The sequence below is a fragment of the Acromyrmex echinatior genome, chromosome 17 (assembly GCF_024713525.1).
Source record: "Acromyrmex echinatior isolate Ae372 chromosome 17, ASM2471352v2, whole genome shotgun sequence".
Classification (NCBI taxonomy): Eukaryota; Metazoa; Arthropoda; class Insecta; order Hymenoptera; family Formicidae; genus Acromyrmex; species Acromyrmex echinatior.
Genome location: NC_141868.1, coordinates 187,203 through 208,110, shown reverse-complemented (window position 1 = coordinate 208,110; position 20,908 = coordinate 187,203). Strand labels below are relative to the sequence as shown.

At 35.2% G+C, this 20,908-nt stretch overlaps 3 protein-coding genes across 5 annotated transcripts; 2 read left to right on the top strand and 1 right to left on the bottom strand.

Annotated features, from left to right (window-relative positions):
• Positions 1–48: 48 nt before the first annotated feature.
• LOC105150730 (hypothetical protein) lies at positions 49–8,973 on the top strand. Its single transcript, XM_011063998.2, has 6 exons — positions 49–1,336; positions 5,863–5,979; positions 6,316–6,391; positions 6,492–6,657; positions 7,421–7,558; positions 7,787–8,973. The coding sequence occupies exons 1-6, from the start codon at positions 981–983 to the stop codon at positions 8,086–8,088; spliced, it is 1,155 nt and encodes a 384-aa protein (XP_011062300.1). The 5' UTR covers positions 49–980; the 3' UTR covers positions 8,089–8,973.
• Positions 8,916–11,699, bottom strand: LOC105150729 (tRNA methyltransferase 10 homolog A). Of its 2 annotated transcripts, none has more exons than XM_011063997.2 (5): positions 11,453–11,699; positions 10,543–10,852; positions 9,933–10,079; positions 9,766–9,871; positions 8,916–9,577 (listed from the first exon to the last, which is right to left on the bottom strand). In XM_011063997.2, exons 1-5 carry the CDS (start codon positions 11,590–11,592, stop codon positions 9,279–9,281), a joined length of 1,002 nt encoding a protein of 333 aa, XP_011062299.1. In that variant the 5' UTR covers positions 11,593–11,699; the 3' UTR covers positions 8,916–9,278. The 2 variants fall into 2 exon arrangements, with proteins under 2 accessions (XP_011062299.1, XP_087271435.1); XM_087415309.1 differs by having other exon boundaries at positions 11,335–11,590.
• Positions 11,700–12,192: 493 nt separating this feature from the next.
• On the top strand, positions 12,193–20,827 carry Nrk (Neurospecific receptor kinase). Of its 2 annotated transcripts, XR_015547907.1 has the most exons (8): positions 12,193–12,753; positions 12,860–13,050; positions 13,550–13,811; positions 14,053–14,295; positions 14,676–14,860; positions 15,370–16,018; positions 16,403–17,187; positions 17,264–20,827. XR_015547907.1 is itself a non-coding variant. In XM_011064000.2 (7 exons), the coding sequence occupies exons 1-7, from the start codon at positions 12,690–12,692 to the stop codon at positions 16,765–16,767; spliced, it is 1,959 nt and encodes a 652-aa protein (XP_011062302.1). In that variant the 5' UTR covers positions 12,193–12,689; the 3' UTR covers positions 16,768–20,827. The 2 variants fall into 2 exon arrangements, 1 of the variants encoding a protein (XP_011062302.1); XM_011064000.2 differs by having other exon boundaries at positions 16,403–20,827.
• The last annotated feature ends 81 nt before the right edge of the window (positions 20,828–20,908 follow it).

The window sequence follows — 20,908 nt, the reverse complement described above, 5'->3', positions numbered from 1 at the left end:
ATAATACTAGACTCGTAGAGCGTATACGTCAGTCGGCCTCCATCGCGCGCGCGCGTCATCATCGGGTCGTGTAAAACGGCGCACAAAGCGCATAATTTCGCATAGATTCCGCGCGAAAGATCCGTGTCGGCCTCGGATTTATTTATCCAGTCATCATCATTAGTGCGATCGTCATCAAACATCGTCGACATCAACGGAACGCGACTTCGTTCCCCAAGAAACGACGACGTGCGCGGCGACAAAGAGATCGAATTGCGTGCGTGCGTACTGGAGCAGGTACACAGCCTATTAAAAGGCAACTAGAGGGAGAGAGAGGGAGAGAGAAAGAGAAAGGAGGCAACATTGTCGAGTGACAATAGTGACATATAGATGGACAAGGGTGGCCCATCAGAGTGAAGGGGTGTGTTGCTCCTCGGCCAACAGCTGTAGCTGTGGCTCCGTTTTTTCTCCGTCTCGCTTCTACGCTCCATCCTTTCCCCTTCCCCCCGCCGTAGACGGCGGTGGTGGCGACGACAGCAGCAGCAGCAGCAGCAGCAGCAGCAGCAGCAGCAACAGCAGCAACAGCAGCTGAGAGGAAGATTCTCGGCGGGGCGCACGTCGTCGTCGCGTCGCGCCGCGTCGCGTCGCGTCGCACTCGCCCTAGAGGTTGTCACGCGCGCTATTAATATACCCCTCCGTGGCGCACGGCAGTCGTCCACGAGCGTCTTTCGAGCGCGGACGGTAGCGGGGGAGTATCTGTGCCATGCACGGCGAGTAGGAGCCGTGTAGGACGAAGCGAATCAGCGGAGGAGAGACGCCTGCACCGGGAAACGTATCGCCCGCGCCGTCAAGGAGACTAGGAGAGAGAGAGAGAGAGAGAGAGAGAGAGTGAGGAAGGAAGAAGGCGCGCTCGTGCACGCTGGACGTCGTGGAGCGCCGTCGACGCCGCCGACGACTGATACTACTACGACGACGACGTCGATCGACGTGCACGAGATCCGATGATGCACCCCGATCCGGAGATGATGGAGCGACTCTGGGCGTGGGATCGAGTTCTGGCCGGTCGCCGGGTCATGGAACGTGTCATGGAGTGGATTTTCTTGGATGTGTGGTGCTGGATGTATCGGCGAGCAATGGGAATCGAACGCGAGAACGTCGACGGCAACGTAGCGGCGTCATCGTCGTTGCTGTCCCAGGAGACGTCCGCGTCGTCGGACGGCCCCACCGATCCAGCATCCGTGGGATGCAAGAGCGAGGTGTGCCGGTATATCGCCGCCGGCGAGAAGACGCTGCTCTGGGAGAACAGCGCCTTCTTCGTCAACCTCTACCTCTTTATCGTGCTCATCGCGACATTCTGGTGAGTCCAGTCGCCAGTCGCCAGTCGTCAGTCGGTCCAGTCCGGTCTTGATGCGCGTGCGTTGTTCCTTCTGTTGTTCCAAAGCCGCTTCCTTCGACCTACGTTGTAAAAAGCGGACAAAGGAAACATTCTTTCGAGCACTCCCGCGCTCGTCAACTCGTTTTTCATCTGCTGGTCGCACCGACAGTTTCGCTCACTTGTTCGCGACGTTCACGTCAAAGAAGATCTCTCTCGTAATGGGGGCCTTCTACAATAAGCCATTAGTCATAAATTAGAAGCCAGAAGCTAAAAATTAACGACTGTGATTGGTCAATTTTCAGCTTCTTACTTCTGATTTGTCTCTTATCCTTTGTTTTTCAACAAAGCATTGCTTCCGCTAGACCTCTATTCTTGAAATGGAGTTACATGAAAAACTAAGGAAATACTTATGCCTGTATTTCGTAATCATCAAGCCTTATGGGTCTTCTACAATAAACCTTATTAGTCATAAATCAGAAGTTAAAAGCTGGAAATTGATCAATCACAATCGTCAATCTTTAGCTTCTGACTAGTGGCTTATTGTAGAATATAATGCCTGTTGTATTTAAGGTTTCCTTAAATTTATCTTCAGATGCTATAAATTATTTTATTGGCTACTGAGCATCTAAGGATAATTTTAGGGAAGCCTTAAATATAAGGTCTAACTATGAATACGGGTATTAGTATAAATATACGTTAAATATACTATTACATAGGTTTTCGTATACGTTCCTTTTTAAGAATAGGTCAGGTCTTTAAGCTCAGGTCTTTTATATCTGTACTAGTTTTTCTTTGTCATTGGTATATCCAGACAAAAGGTTCAATATAATTAGAATAAAGCACAAAATGAAACAAGCACTAAATTTCAACCTTAGAAGTCACGTGCAGAAATTTCAGATAGGTCGACTGCCTATTTCTTGTAGCATAGAATTAAGCTTACAGAAACGTTACTGTAATATTAGCTGCGTTCAGCAGAGACAGCAGCTTTTCTAAAATTCTTCAATACGATTGATTTCTGCCTTCAGTTCCTTACGAGAAATCTAAATGTATAAATTACATCGAGGTATTTTATAACCGTTGCAAAGGTATTATTTTCTAAACGCAATCATTTGTTACTGCAATATTGCTCGAGTAATCTATTTTATGATACTTTCAATTTTGTCAACTTTTGTTTTTTATTCATACAGCACAGAAACTTGCATCATTGCTATTCCTGCAACATTACTGCAATATTGCAGGAATGATTTAGTTGGAGAAAAAGGGAACTCGCAGGAAGATTCGGAGAATTACGCAGTAATTCGCGAGAGAGCGTTTCTTTCCATTTAAAGAGCTATGCGTTTAAAGGACACGGTTTCTCCCATTCACTCTCCTCTAGTCGTCGGCACTCTAGGCGATCGACACTACGGCGTGTTATTACGTTGACGGTTATCGTCTTCGTTGCGTCTTTCCCGTCTTCACGTGCACGGTGTGCACGTTGGTGCGACGCGCCTCCGGCCGTCCGTGACGTCACGGCGCGCGGCGCGGCATTACAGCTGTTTTACGTTTCGTGTGCACAAGAGTAACTTCGCCTTCTAGGTCAAGGCCCCCTTTCCGAACGGACGCTCGTGGGGAATTGGCGCGATACGCGCGCACACCAGCGCACACGCACACGCACACGCACGCGTAATCGGACAAGTGTGTAGTGTCGTAATCGCGTGTCCGATTATTCGTAGTAAAGCGCGTAAATGCGCGGTGTTATTTGGAATGACGATCAGCGTCAACAAGACGTACTTCATCGTCCGCTGTTTACGTACATATGTTGACGCACGCTTCACTTCCGATATGCGAGTTCTCCTATCTACACGCTTACTTCTTTCATACTTGCGTTTTAAAGCTTCTTTTATGACTTCCATCCAATTTACGGTTTTAATTTATATCTCTTATATTTGATTTAAGTTTTCATTTTTTATTTACGTTTTTATTTTATCTCGCTTCCTTCCTAGATAATATGTTGTTTCTCGCGAAAAACGCGTTTGCGACGTATGTGCGTAATTTTTTTAATCTTTCTCCGAATTTTTGTTCGATTAGATAAAAGAATAATATAAAAAGTTACGCTCGCAAATATAAAGTTTGTTTTTTTACAGTTTTAATTTGTGCTGTGTGGATATAATATTCTCCAACAAAAGTAACAAAGACAAGCTAAATTAATCCTTAATACACACATCTTTGGGTCATTCATGTCCTGTGTATTTTTTTTTTAAATATTATCTGATTAAATATCTCTCTCTGGTCTCTTTTCTATTCCTAAAGAAAGTTTGGCATCTCTAGAGAACAAGTTTTGTGCGTTGCCGACCTCAATTCATGCGTATCCTGTAACTGGCATAATTCCGAAGTTCACTTCTGGGTTACAAATGACTCAACGTGTGTACAGAGTGTACATTTTTTGTAACTAAAAAATTTTTATTTTTTTCTTTATATCCAACTAATTCTCGGTTGTATTGCGGGAATATTTCACGAATAATTAAAAAAAGAATTTAAGATTTTTATTAAAAAAAGAATCTCAAAAGAACATATTAATAAACACTATTTTTAGCACCCTTGTGCTAAATGTTGTCTGTAATGTTATAAAGAACATTTTCCTAATAAATTATAAGTTTTTTTAACATAATAGCAGTCATAAAATGCATTATTTAAAATGTAAATGCTATATATCTTCAATTTGTAGCCATTCATGCATATTAAAAAAAAAACATAATTTTCAGGTTATTCAATAACTAAATTTTTTGAACAGTCGACACTTAAACTATTTTTTTTGCAGCTTGCAATGTTAATTTTAAAATATTGAATCATATTTTTCCTTTAAACATTTTCCTTTAAACTACTTTTCCTTTTGTTTCAGTTTTACATTTTTGTATGAAACAGTACATTTTTCTCATTTTGTTAATTATACAACATTTAGTTATAACAATTTATTTATAATTTATTATGAATATATACAACTGTACTAATACAAGATATCAAAATATATGTAAAAATCGTTTAATAATTTTTGTATATTTGTAAAAGTGATGAAAATTAATCCAGAATACGAATGACCGAACGTGTGTAGTAAGGATACCCAAAACTAAGGTATGTACTAAGGGTTAATTTAAGTTAATTTAATCAAATAAATAATTTTTTTCTAGTATAGATATTTTCTTGAGCGGTTTTTCTCAGTTCAATTTTCAATGAGACGCGATTAATCCAGTTAAGCATAAATGTTTACGAAAGATTGGAAAATGATCTGAATGTAAATATCATTAAGAGCGGCACGTACAATTTGTTTTCCTCTCGATACAATTTATAAATTTAAATAAAGTGAAGGTGACACCTGCTACGCATCGAAATCTCTTGATACATCAAATCTTTTATTTCGCGTGTTGATTTTTATCGTGCCAGTGTGCGAATTGTTCATTGGATAAGATTGACAGAAATGATTTTGTAATGAGTTATATACGTAATACATAATATATATGCATAATACATACTTAATAATAATATAGAAATAAATGAAGAATCCGTGTCTCACAAATACAGAGAAACCTGATGCCTTTTTCAGTCGAGATAAAATAGAAATAGATGCAGGAAGCCCATTGACGAGAATGACTGCTAAATTTCGAACTTTTTACAGAATTTGTGTATCAATGGATTGTTTTAGATCTTTTTACACTCGATATTTTTGATCGTTGCAAGATTTCGAGACATTCATTAATCAAATCTTTGTTAAATTTTGTTGAGAGAAACGTCTTTTCGAAAACAGAGTACTTAAAGAAACCTCAGTAAAAAATTTTCAAATTCTTTATATAATTTTTCAAAATTTCTATAAAAATTTTATAAATATTTTAAAAAACTTCTCTAATTTTTTATACGAGTTAGCATACTTTTCAAATATGCTGAGACAGTTTGGATTTTTTTTAGAATTTTTTATACATATAAATTCCGAAATATTCAAAGATTTCTTATTCTATAATTTCTGAAGAAGTTTAAGATATTTTCAGAAACATTCATAAATTTAAAATAAAAGAAATTCTTAAAAATGTAAGATGTATTGAGAATTTTTTTTTCAGGAGAAACAAATAAAATTCTCCGTTATTTTAGCTACAAGCAGATAGATCTTCCTTTTTTTTATGGTATTATTTCCTTTGTTATACGACAAATTTTTATATGTATGTGTGTATGTGTCGATTGAGGCTAAGAAATTCTTGAGTTGCCAGAAAATTTTCTATTCTCTAACCAATGTAAACACAAATATTAAATAAATATGCATAAATTACATAAATAACATTAAATTAAATTTTGGAAAAATGTATGGTAAAAGAAATAAAACGACATGCGACCGACTTATCCTTATTTTTTCATTGTATTAAATAAATTAGTATCACGATTCTTTCTGATTGCTCATTGATCCAAACAGTCTTATGCTATACTATGCTTAATGCATTTTGTACACACAAAATAACCCTAATTGTAACACGTGCTGCTTGTTACAGGATCTATACCTTAATGGGAATGACGTCACCATTATTTCCATATAAACTTGTCGCCGTGTATTGTATTAGCCAATTGATAATCGCTTACAAATTCATGGACACCTTAGCCCCTGCAGTGTAAGTTATCGAAAGAAAGTTATTGCTCGCATTATTGCATCACACGCTCATTACGTTGTACTTATATTTATTTCGTGGAAAAATAATAGTCGAGATAATTCGCTGAATAATACTAGTTGAGATAAATCGCTGAATAACGTTTATAATATTTCCATCGTCAAATTATCTCCGATGTGGTTGTACTTGTCAATTATCTGCTTATTAATAGTAAAATTACATATTAATAGAACTCGAAGATATTTCAGTATTCGCTCGTACAATCTCGCTCTCAATTGAAAAGGACTTGAATAAAAAACAAAAAAAAACAATAGTAATCTTGATCTTTTATAAATGTAGGGAGCAAAGGGAGTGCTGTGGACTTCACTGGGTATGGCAGACCTTGAAGAAGTTGCGGAGCGAAAAACCAGGATTGGTAAAATTCTCTTTGTCTTCTCACAAGGAGGGAATCTTGAAAAGATCGAAAATTCTAATCTTCTGTTTCTAATCTTAATATTCCGTTTACAATTTTTCAGCATTGCATCGTCCTTTGTCTCGTGGCCTTCTTCCTATGGTTCCTCGACCACGTCCATACGTCAACCCTTTGCTTCATGTACTACGGCATGTTACTGGCATGTATGCTACTGCGATTTCCCCTAAAACTGTTTGACAAAGCACGGGAGTACCTCTTGTCACACAAAGGTAATCGAAAACGTCGAAATTTTCCTGACAGAACAGAAGACTCGAATCTTAAATCTTAAAGATTGACTCTAGAAGTACCAAGGATCATTATTGATAGCTAGATTTTTTATTGTAGATTAGTATTATAGCAGTATTATATTTCTTGTATAAAAATAGCTTTTAATTTTTTTATTTTTATAATTATATATTTTTTTATAATGACGAAATATTTGGTTTTTCATCACTTTCTTTATCTTCACAATAATTTATTCGCTTCATCCTTTTAATGATAAGAAATGTTAATACTTTTAATGTAAACGATTAAACATAAATGATTTAGTTTTTAGATCTAACTTAATTAACTTCAATTTTGAACTATTTAACAATACAATTATGTACAATGTATAATTATCTAACTTTAACACTTGATTGGGAGATGTAATTAAGGAATCGTATTAATCTTTAATTAAGAGAATTATTAATTTCAACACAAATAACCGAAGAACATATTCGAGAGATCAAAGCGAATCTTATTACCTAATAATAGTTTTATGTAAATTTTTATAAATTCCAGTTTAAGCAAACTACGAGTCGATTATTTGTTAGTTTTGAAAGCAGAATTAAATTTATTGAAAAAATTTTCTCTTATATCTCTCATTCATTGAACTTCGACATTGAACTCAAATCTTTATTAAACTTTTTTTACACACAATTTAATACAATATTTCGTCATATTAACATTTACATGAGGAAACATTTTTGATTAATCTCACTTATTTTTCAGACTGGCAATGTGACAGTGAAATCGAGGATGAGTTTTTACCTGTGGTAACAGAGGCGAGTCTGCTAGTATTAACTCGGGTGGGGGAGACGGGCGATCATTCGCCAACACCGACGAGTGTGCAGTCGGATACTCAGAATGGTATGTGTTTGATGAGTTACTTTTCACTCGAGTATAAATCCTAAAAAAAACTCGCGATTCAGATATTGAATTTTAAATATTTTCGATGTAACTTTTAGAGAGATTATCGATTCCGCATTTTTTCATATTTATTGCTTTATTTGCTCGATAATCTAAAGCAAAATAAAATTTTTAATCTCCATCGTTCAATTTTCTCTACATCTTTACATCTCATCGCATTGCCTGCAGATTCTTTTTACGACGAGGATTTTATAGAGGGTCTTCAGGAGATAGCGTTCAATATGCCCTCCCATGGAGAGGGTAGCACTGACGGTGTCGAACTATCGGAACTGGAGCTCAGTGTCGGCGAGAACGACGCCGAAGAGGATGGTATAAAGTTTCAGAGCGGTCACTTCGAGAAGAGTTCCTCGTCCTCTTCAGAGGAAGAAGTCTTCGACGCGAAGAAAATCGCGGCCAGCAGCGATGAGAGCAACGGTGATAGCGACTTTGAGATAATCGATAAGGAGGAAATAGCAAAGATAGAAATGTGATGAAATTCGGAGGTGCAAAAAAATATGGAGGGATTATCGCGCGCGACATTAAGTTATGATGTAAAGCTGAAAGAAAATCATCTCTGATCTCTGTAACCGGCCGCGAACGAGATAAAAAATTTAATCCAGTAACGATAATCAATAGCGACTTCGCTTGAAGTACAATCGTCTCGGCCGAATGTGATGGTAAATTGAGATAAAGAAAATAATATATCATTTAAGTTATATAATTGTCTCCCGAGCGCAACGTTGTACTCGCGCGCGTACAAAATATCGGTCTTGGTCGAAGATGCGAAGAAAGCAAAATTTATTTATTTAGACGAATTCAGTCGAAAGCCTGTATTCTTTGTTCTCTACCGCATCTAGTCTTGCGCTACTCTTTCATTGTAAGAAAGGTAACGAAGAGTAGAAAGGCAGGGATTTAAAGAATAAGGGGACTCAACTGTAGATACATATATATGTACAATACCACTGGTATTGTATTTAATGTCTTTGGATGATTAAATAGGCGTATGTACATTTGCAATGTAATAAATATGCACCTGTGTACAAACGTTTTAACCTGAAGAGTCAGTTTGACCTAATTGCTACAATTAAGCAATTGCGACGGCGTTGTACGACAGTAAGGATGCGAAAGGTACCTAAATACGATCAATAAAAAGCTGCACTCTGGTAGCGCAAACAACATTTTAGATGTAAGAATGTATTATATTGTAACATGTATCTGTGAGATGTGTAAAAAAAAAAACAAATGCGCGTGAAATATCGATGAAGTGTTTGTCGAGTCTGACGCGTTTTTGTAGCCCGTTTATAATTGATGTTTGCCGTTTTTCTCTTGTCTACGCATCTCATATATTTGAAAATACACGACAGATGATACAAAAATACGCTGTTATTATATACACGGCCTTAAAAATAATACAATAAAATAGATTCTCTTTGATTTCTGCAGTATTCGCGAAATAGCAAAAAGGAATAACGTCAAAATGAAATAAAATTTTTAAAAATGTTATTAACATTATATTTACGTAAAAAATCTGATTTGATTAAATCTTTTATACTTTGATTTCTTGTACGCATAAATATTGTGTACATATTTTTATATTTAAAATTTTTTTATTTTCCCTTTTGCACGTCGCGAATTTTTTTTGAATATTTTACTTGCATCTTTTAATCACACATTTGCGATTCTACGTTATGCAGGAACTCTCATTTAAGATTTCTTTCGAATCTACTTTGCACTCAGGTTTGATATCGTTCTCCTTAACATCTTTTATAACCGTCAATGTATTATTTACAGTAATGGACACTGCATTATTTACATCAACCGGCATGGCATTATTTACATCAACAGGTTTCGAATCTTGTGATTCGTCCCTTTTGGATTGCACAGAAATGATCGGACGAGCGTTCTTCCTCTCCGGTAACACCTTTAAAAATGCTTTTTGCCAGGTATCACCCTCCGAGACTCTCAACAGTATTTCAAAAACTGGAAAAGTCAATCATTTCTTGAAAATGTAAACTTCAATGACTCACTTATTGTTAAAATTTGATTAGTAGAATAAAATATATTTATATTCTTAATTTCTCTCATTAATTATCAAACTAAGATTGGAGATGCTTATAGAAATCAACAATAATATAATCTTTAAAAAATTTATCTTTCATAATGCTTACCATGATCAATAGTCAACACTTTTCTTGCTTTCATCTGTAGGAATTTATCTAATGGCAATCGGCCGTGTCTGACATCCGCCTCTCTCGCTAATTTATGACACATACCCTACAATTTAAACTTTTGATAGAAATTCGTAAAAAAGGACGACTAGCCACAAAAATCTCACCTTATGCGCATTGTGATCAACGAGACCACCTATAACATATACGCAATCATGTTCTAGACAATCTATCACGTTATTTGATTCGCTCGTGAGATATATGATCTTATCTTTGGGATAAACGTTTATGTACGGCTCCGTATGAAAGCTCACCTGTAATTTAATGAAATTTAACAGTTAATTTAATAATTTAAAAAAGGACTCTCCGCGTAAAATGAAAAATGTTTATACCAGGTAAACTTTATTATAAAATGTGCGAGGTCCTTTAATAAATAGTAATCCAATGTAATTTAATCCAGTATAATTCAATAAAATTTAATAGCCAATTTTATAATTTGATAGAAGGTTAAAAAGAAGTCGGTTTTTGCCCAATGATTAACAAGTTTAATATGCATGATGTATTTATCAAATTTTAATGTTCCCTAAATATTTGACAAACTTTTTAATAATTTTATTGTATCTAAGAAAACAAAATCTATACATTCATTTTGCTCTTACATCTTTTTAGAAACAATTACTCCTTTTTTAACATCTTCCTTTAATGGACAGATGTTTATAATGTCAATTTTAATCATTAAAAGTGAGAGAAAGTGTTGACTTATATGTAATCACATACATCCCAATGCTTATATCCATTGTGCTTCTCCATGCTGGTTCGTGATTTGCCAGTAAAACTGGTGAGGGAAAATTGCATAGGTGCCGTAGCTCTTCTATTCAAAGTATAGCACCTTAGTATTTGTTTCGTTAGCTTAGCGATATCCTTATCGATCATTAACTCATCGAATGACAAGTCGATGGTTACTGTAAGCGAGCAAGCACTTTCAGCCATGGTGCTTTTTTTTAAGAACTTTCTGGATGGACCTAGACTTAAGTTATTTGCACGTGCAAACGCACGTTTCTCTCTTGCTTTAATCCTCTCTCGCAATCTGCATTGACAAACATACAATTAGAAACTAATACAAAAATTAGTAGAAAAGACTGCATAAATAAATTTCCTTCCATGCAAATGAAAATGAATATAAAAATCAGGAACTGCATATTAAATCTCTTCCTTGCAAACTATTACAAGTTAATATAAATGTTGTGAAAATCATATATATGTATAGGGTGATACAATTTGAAATATGATATTCCGAACAAAATAAAATAACCCAATTTTTGAGGTTCAAGTTTGATAACTCAGGGGATCAATTATGGATCTTGAAACAAAGTAAAAGTTAAAAAGTGGACAAATTTACTGTAGTGTATCAGTTGTGTATCTTGAAATGACATGCAGACTATCAAAGTTAATAAATTCACTGGATGTTGGTCAATTAGGGAAAAAATTTAACTTCGACAATTGGATTCAAATTTAATTTTATGTTGCTCAGAATTAAACCGTTTTTGAAATTGTACTACTTTACCCTACAGGTTTTTATAAATAAGGAGATTTATTGTAGGCGCCTTGGGATAAAATGACGCGATGGGATCATCGCAATTTACAGATTTTCGTACGTTGCTGCCGCGTGACATCAGGAGTTCCTAACCTCTTCTCGCTTTTTCGCTCCAACCACTTCTTCTCCCTCAGCAATCTTTTCAATTGACGCTTGCTCATATTTATCGGTGGCTCGGATAATTTATCCGCGACCATAACCGCGTTATCCTCCGTAGAATTTACGTCATCCATATCGTAAAATTATTAATTTTTCCCGGCATGAACCACGTGAATCGTGCAATCTGTTTTCTGTTTATCTGCTTCTTTTTTCGAATCTCTCATAAGAGCGGTCTGTTCTTTTCAGAATTGCGAGAAAATTTCAAGCAATGCGAACAGACCTATATATAGGGTGTCTGAAATCAAGGTGTCCATTGCCTTGAAAAGATGTAAATAACTATAATCATTTCGATTTTAAAGAATTAAAGCAGTAAATTATTGACTGCACAAGTCGGTAAATCCTTGAGGTCTTCAAACCCTTTTTTTAACATGGTCCAATAAAATCAGGTCTGAAGGAGTTAAAGACAAAAAGCCCGGGAAAAAATGTTTCATATATAATTATATAAAATTATATAAAATGACATATAATTATATAAAAAATTGACATGTTTTACATACAATTATATATTATTATATATAAAATACGTCCATATATATAACATTTTTTCGCAAGTCAGATTATTTGAAATTTTTCGACAATTTTTTCTGAAGAATTAAATAAATATACGAAAGTGAAGTTTTCAGCGTTATTTATATATACAACACATAAAGAAATAAATTGGAGTTGAGGGGGATCTTCTAAATAATTACCAAAAGCCAAAAGTTATACGGATAATTTCAGACACCCTGTATATATTCTTAACGCGAGTAGATAATAGCTCCATCGTAACCTCTACTAAACAGATCGGGAGTTTACCGCCATGATCTGACCCGCTGATCGGCGCCGTCGAGGTATCAGTATTGAAGAATTATCGAGTTTCGTATACGCGATTGTGTTTACGTCGCTTGGAATGGTATAATCGTTGCCCGAAGAAGACGGCCATCGCCGTATTCGAGAGTTCCATTGATCGGTCAGGATGGCTCGATGTTAACCGTTAAGCAAACCTAACAAGGGACCATATCAACATTGTTTCCTTTATCAAACATGTGAGCTTCTTCTGGATTCCCTGGATTTTGTGACATTATACACGAAGAAAAGGATATCTGCATATACACACATATATACATATATATATATAAATAAATAAATATATGTGTATATATATGTATGTATATATAGATGATTGTAAATAATGGTGTTTTGGGCCGTCATTTATTCACTGGCGATATTCCTACGTTTTGGTTCCCTACAAGCAAGTACGTATGTCTATATTGCTCTAATAGTCGTTTATAATCGATGTAACAAATGTAAGTGTTTGTAAGCTTATTTGATATTCCTTAATTTTTCTCTGTCTTTTATCAGAGCCGGAGTCGCAAGGTTATTGCGCTCCATACAGTGGCAAGATATGCAAGAAATATCTCAGTGGAATTGGGAAGGTGTGGTTTAACGACTCCAATGATAATCCTGGAGGATGGCTGAACGAGAAGATCACAGCGAACCTCTGGGAAGAGCTGATAGGAACTCTTCTGGAGCCATGTCGTTCAGCAGCAGAGGTGTGATGACCCAAAGTTTTAAAAACAACATAATTTTATCAATATTGGAGTTGAGGAAGCCTAAACCGAATAACTACTTACTTACCAAATATTTATAAAATTACTTTTAAAAAGACTTATAATTAGTTCTTGTACTTGAGACTTCCTTAAATTTGTCTTTAGATGCTCAGTAACCAATGGAATAATTCGTAGAGAGATCTGAAGATAAATTTTAGTAAGCCTTAAATGGAAGGCCTGGCTATGAATACGGACATTAGCCTTGAGAAAAATTTAAGATAGTTTTAGTTAAATAACTTTAAGAAGGCGAGTTGGAATTGACGAGGAAAAATGTTTTTATCATTAATAATAAATTACGCTCGTTTTACTAAGCAAACATATTTATAAGAGTAAAGAAAGTCTACAAGAGTTAATTCTGTTGTTCCTTGGTGTGTAACATCTCTGAAATTAATCTCTTATTGTAGTGAAATAATTTTATCATTCTTTTACTTTTTTTATGTAGAAAATGCTCTGCATGTATGCGTTTCCACTGTGCCACGAATCTACTGGCCTGCCTCTCTGCTACGAAGACTGCATGGCTGTACGCCAGCAGTTCTGCTTCAACGACTGGGCGATCATCGAGGACAACAAGCAGAGAGACATTTACATTCGCTCACGTGGACACTTTGTGCTACCAGAGTGCGAGAGTTTGCCCAAAGTGAACAAAGAGACGCCTACCTGTTCGCATGTACACTTGACCGATATGGACGAGGAAATCGTCACTTGTGAGTTCACTTATCGCGTTTAAATAATACTAAAGACATTGACTATGTTCAACGGAGAAAGCAGCTTTCTAACTGTTGTAAAATTTTTCAATACGATTAATTTTTCCTTATGAATTTAAATGTATAAAACAATCATATTGAAGAATTTTACAACAGTTGCAAAGCTGCTTTCTCTGCTGAACGCAGCTATTGTAATTGAATTTTTAAGTATTAATTGGATAACGTTGATCGACTTTTCTAGACGATTGCATCAGAGGTAACGGTAGATTCTACATGGGGATGGTAAACAAGACTAAATATGGTCTGGATTGCCAATCGTGGAGCGCTCAGATACCACACAGTCACGATAAACCGCCTGACGTCTTCCCGCAGATTCGCCACGGTGAAAATTACTGTAGAAACGCGGGCGGCGATGAGCCGATGCCGTGGTGCTTCACAACTGATCCATCAACACGCTGGCAACATTGCGATATTCCTCTATGTGGTAAGTACAATTAAAATATACTAAGGCTGATATTCAGTCGGTTCTTCGATATTTCAAGACCGTCTTAAGTAATGTCTTAAGGCGCTAATGCGGCTCTTTTGATTCGTGACATCTCAAGACAGAACTTAAAACGGTCTTGGATATAAGAACGGACTATGAATGCCAGCCTAAGAATTTCTAGTTAATACAATATATGTATAATTTGTATTAATAATTTCTTTTCTCTTACGTTAATTGAAACATTTAAATCAAATATTTTTCATTCACTCGCATCACTATTTAGGAAATGTATTTTGTATAATACCTTTAATTAGAATATTTTTTGTTTCAACATGATATATGATTGATTTCGTATAATAATGTTTTATTATTTTTTTTAGATAATGTTACAACTAAAGTAGAGATCGAACCAAAAAATATAATGATGGATACTTTATTTAATAACACACTGGTACTCATACTGTCAGCGTTGGGCTTTGTAATTGTAGCTGGAGCGCTATTATCTATTCTGCTGAGTCAAAGACTGCACAAACGTCACCGAGGCTATAATCCGACTGATAATCAAGTATCTGTTCATCAAATATTAATTATAAAATATAACTGTAATGAAAAAGAAAGAAATAATGTTAACTCAAACATTTTTTCTAAAATTATATGTATATATTATTGTAATTTAAATAATAATTTAAATTTATTGGATACAAAATGATATATGTATATATAAATTTGGATAATTATTTAAATTACAATAATATTGTTTGCAATATTAATATATTGATAATCTAATTTAAAGTATGTATCGTTTTGTATTTCTAATAAAAAAAAGATAGTCTCTTTTTATAAAATTATCAAAGAAAAACTCTTCTCAAAAACAATTTGATATAAGCTCATTCTTTTGTATATACAATAATTTTTAAAAAATTCTTCATATAAAATCAATTGTTCTAAAGTTATGTTATCAAATGTATCTTCATATTTATTTTATTAGTATTTATGCCTAGTTAGCATGATCTTGTAATAGCTATTTTAATTCTTCTTTCGACTTATAATTTTCAAACTACTCGCTTTTTGCAGGACGTGAATATCGATCTGGACAAGCTGCCAAATAACGAGGCGTATCACAAGACAAGCGCGCAACTAAATCCCAAATTGGAGAAACTGGAGTTCCCGCGGAATAATATCATTTACGTACGGGATCTGGGTCAGGGCGCCTTCGGCCGCGTGTTCCAGGCGAAGGCGCCGGGGCTAGTCCCAGGTGAGGAATTCACAAATGTCGCCGTGAAGATGCTAAAAGAGGAAGCGTCAGATGACTTGTTGCGGGATTTCGAGCGAGAGGCATGCCTCCTTGCCGAGTTCGATCATCCGAATATCGTAAAGTTGCTAGGGGTTTGCGCGCTCGGACGGCCGATGTGCCTGCTGTTCGAATATATGGGTCGTGGTGATCTCAACGAGTTCCTGCGTTCCTGCTCGCCCAGCAATTATGTCATCCGTGTGCCCAGCGTGGACGACGGCGGCACGACAGTGGGCGAGCCCTCGCGGCTCTCGCATATGGATTTGATCAACATCGCGCTACAAGTGGCATCCGGTATGGTCTACCTGTCCGACCGGAAGTTTGTTCATCGCGACTTGGCGACGCGTAATTGCCTGATAAACGACCAGATGATCGTTAAGATCGCTGACTTCGGGCTGTCGCAAAAGATATACCTGCAGGATTATTATAAAGGTTTTTTTCTTATTTTTATTGTGTAGAATGTATTTACAGAACTTGTTGCAGAGAACGATACAGTTGTATTAAATACAAGTAAAATGCTAATATGAGCAACAACATACGGAGTTTATACTTAACTTCCGCACTGAAAAGGATTCCAAAGTCGAAACGCAATTAGCTTCGTTGGTACATTTCAGTTGTTTGTGAATTGTATCTTATCGTCTTATAAATATATTGTTTATAAGGCAATCAACAACTTCGAAGGCTTATATTGATATTTTACTTATGTATGATTTATTCTTGAAGTCACACAAAATTATTTCTACTTTTATATTAATTTAATGTTGTACTTTTTACGAAAATTTGTCATCGTATTACTTGTAATTTTTAATAATACAGGGGACGAGCAGGATGCCATCCCCGTCAGATGGATGCCGCTGGAAAGTATACTGTACAACAAATACACTGTCGAATCAGATGTGTGGGCGTTCGCCGTGTGTCTCTGGGAGATCTTCAGCTTCGCGCTGCAGCCGTACTACGGGATGACGCATGAGGAGGTAGTCAAGTACATCAAGGAGGGCGAAGTGCTACGCTGTCCGGACAATACGCCACAGTCGATTTATGATCTGATGAAGCTCTGCTGGAACAGGCGACCATCCGATCGGCCTACTTTCCGTACGATCTATCAGACTCTCGACGGAATCAAGCAGGACCTGGAGGCAGAATGCAAGTCGGACAGCGTTCCGCTACGTATCCGCGTATGAATGTAATAATAATGATAATAATCGGTATTTCTCTTAAAGGCGCATAGCGTGAAATTTATACAAGTTAAGAGAGAAGGGAGATTTATATTTTTATTTCATTCCTATAAAAAAACTTATTCTATCTTGGACTTAAATCTTCACAAAAAATTAGCCTTTTTTCATTGTGTAAGCATATATATAAAATCATGAAATAATAGGCGGAATTAAACATTTATATTTATTTGTAACCAAAGTATTTTTGTTCTCTTGGATCAGACAAATTTCACTCTGCGCGACGATCAAGAGTAAGATACGTCACTTTGTGTGTACTTACTACTCTTCGATTCCAGCTAAATAACTTTGTATTGTGTATCATGAGTGTGATGTGGATTGCCTGCCTTCTTAGTTGGATCCGCCTCGATACTGAATAAGTCACGAGAAGTGAGAAAAGGACCAATGTATAAAATGGAGGCGCGATATTACACGATGTATGTAACTTTTTCTTCTATTTCTTTAGAAATGGACGTCCCTGTCGGAATAATGCTGCAAATTTACTTCCCCGGATCTTTTCTAACATGAATATCGCATTAGCTCGAGGAGATTACCACGTTTATTTTTATTTACTGTTTAATTAGCTTCAGATTATTCTCAATTAGGACTGCTACTTTTCCAATTTTTTGGAGTATTATTGTCCCTTTTTAATTTATAAAAATCAAAGTATATAATATTTATTAGGAAGATTTTTGAAAGCGTTTGCGAATCGTATTATATTTATTATTAGATTTCTGTTTTATGAATGGTTTTCTCTCATTATAATACTTTCTAACAATGCCCTATAATTTTGAAATAACGCAGAAATGTGGCGGTCCTAATTACCGCGTCCGAATTCAGGCAACGCTTTTTTGCGAGTAAAAGCACTGTCGAGTCTGTACAAATAGTATAAAAGCGATGTGACTATAAAAGCGCATTTAGCGAACGTTATATTTAGAGGCTCTTTGATTGTTAGACGTGTGTTAGGTTGTTAGATCGTTTGCTGTACCAAAAAAGGGCAGAGAAAGGCATAAATAATATCTATATTTAATGTGCTGAAATTAAGAAGAGAATTATGAGGAATGTTAAGCGAATCATTGAATGAATGTACACTACAGAATTGTTGTAAATTAAGTAAGAAGAAAGGCGCATCGCGATAGTCTTTTACCGACAGACTTACTGCGGATTCGCATAATTTTAAATTACAGCGTTTGCGTCACACGTAATCTTGTTTGAACAAGCTATTGTTTAATGTCTAAATATACTTCGCGAAAAGATACAAAGGAGTGAGAATTTATCGCGTCGCGTATATAAGAGAATATCCTGCAGAAAGAGCTAATTTAATTGTGTCTTATTTAGTAGCTCGCGACCTTCGGTTTGTTGACTGAATCTTGAAAAGAAAGATAATTCGCCGTTTTGTTCAACCTGCTGTGATTTTTAGCGAAATGCACTGACTGAATAGCCGCCTCATCACTGCCGCGATTACATTCCAGGAAGCGTTTATTGTTAAGCAGCGAGGAATTGTTCATATCACACGTTGCAAGTGTCGTGTACAACGAACGTTCCTTTTCTCTTTTTTTGAAGTATTTTTTATTTAGCGTATAAGAGTATATAGACTGCGCGTAATAAGTAAGTCTTCGTTCGCGTCGTTTTTATTTTAGCGAGTAATGTTAACGCCGTTATCCGACTGATCGTCGAAAACGAGAGAAAATACGATATGCTTACCGGTAATAAAGCTAAGACTGCCATCACAATTTTTTTTCACAATACCACGTGTGTCATCGCGCCGAGGACAAAATCAAAGAGTTCATTTTTCAGAATATCTTGGATTCGTATCTTCGAAGATTACGCATCACAAAAACTCGTTGTAGCTTCTTTTTTTCCGAAGAAGATTCCAAGACGTTCTAGAAATGAGCTCCTCGATTGATGATATCTTCCACACATATACACATACCACACGTACAAGCCTTTTTATATTGTATATTTGTATTCTCTGTGTAAGTAGTGCCGTACGTGGATGTACAGAATTTTCACAAAAAAAGGAAGAGAATACTTTAAAATGAGCAAATGGATAAATATTGACATTTTCGATTATCGGATAGAATCTTCAATAATCTTTGTGAATTTTATACATTTCGCTTTTATATGTTTTTGAAACTTCAATTACTATTTGATATTCAAATTGCATTTTACATTTCAAAGTTGAAAGTGTAATGTATTATTAAATTGACGATCCATTTTGATTGCGAAAGTGTCAAGCAAGACAGTCATCTAGAAAATAGAAAGAGATCAAGTTCGACCTTGAGTTGAGCTGCTTTTTATTGTAATGTTAGCTTCCATTAATTTTACTTTGTAGTATTAATTTTTTATCAATGGAACATAGAATTATTTGAATAATCATGTTGTCGGGCTTTTTAAACTTTAACTAATAAGCTGTAATTTCTTTATTTAATTTTGAATGGAAGATTCCATCGATATTTTGATCATGAATTTATTTTGTATCGTTTTCTTAGTTTATAACGATCGTATAAGAAAAAAAATGAACAAATGCCTTTCGAACGATCTGATATACTTTCTGAAATGTGCTTTTTCTGTGAAAATCCTGAATCATCTTATCGGTGTAATAGGCGTGTGTGCGTCCGCGACCAAGAAAATTTACTGCCTTTATACAGAGGTCAAAAAAGCTCTATTCATCATTTATATGATATAGATAATACACATCATATTAACAATAAGAATCTTATTTTAGACCGTGAAAACACAATCAATATGAATTAGAAATTAAATGTCTAAACGGTCAAAGCTGGATTTTTAATACTTAAATAATTTAATGTGTATACTATATATAATTATATACTATATGTACATGTAGTGATGGGTATTCAATCATATCTCTTGCGAATTTTTAATCAATTTAATCATTGCTTTGCTTTGAAACACACATGACATTTCGAATATTATTCGAAGATGTATATTCTTATTAATGTCTTGATAAATCTTGAAAGTCTTGATGTCTTGATAATTCTCGATTAAAAAAAATTTGTTTGAATTGAAGAAATTTGAATTTGCTGTACGGTTAAAAAAAAAGTTTTTTTTATTTGAACGTCATTTCTTTGATGTACTATAATTATTTATATTTATTTAATATTTTTTACTCTTTAAAATTAAACTAAAATTACTGTTTAAAATTTATTAAAACATTCAGAATTTTTCAAGGCATTCAAAACTTTTGAAGATATTCAAGACTTCAAAACATTCAAAATCTTCAAGAAACTTTTAAAATTGTATAATTTCAAATCGTATTCGAATTAATTTGAATTTTTCATGATATATTCGAACTAATTCAAAGCATCTTGATACCCATTATTATATGCATGCATATGTACCATATTTATGGTTATTCGAACTGCGCGCCGAATTGGTTTTCCAAAGACTTATAAATGCAATTAAACTATTATAATAATATCACAAATTAAATTAAATTGACAAGCAATTTTTATCATATTGAGTTAAAAAAACCTTGTTAAACGTAGGTCGAAAATTTAGTCGTTTGCATATCTCACAAATAGTTAAATCTTCGATTTATATTAAGATCTTTTTCGAGTATGATGTGTACTATCCAGCACATAAATGCTGAAAGTATTTTTTAACGCTCTGTATATACCTATACTGGTTGGGTTCGTACATTAACGGTGCCGATGTTGACACAGCAAGCCTCATTCTTCGACGTGAATATACGGCAACCCGATGACTGTAACGTAACTCGTGCGAATTCTTCCAACAGATAATCGGTGTAATGATTTTTGTAAATATCGATAACGTGTCTCTATCACGAGTCTCTGTACCGCTGACAATACCGTTTGTATACCTATATTTCTACTGTATTACATAGTAACAATTGTCTATTGTTCCGATCGCTCTTTCCGTTGTAGACTCTAATTGTGTCACGCTGAAATCCAATAATCGGTCTAATTGTACCACGAAGGAAAGTATGAAACTCTATCCCGATGTGTGCAATCTTGGCAAGAAATAAACAACCAATTTCGTATTACTTCGGATTACTTTCTCTATACTCTCTGTCTTTTGTGTGTCGCATACAAGATATATATATATATATATTTTTTTTTGGATT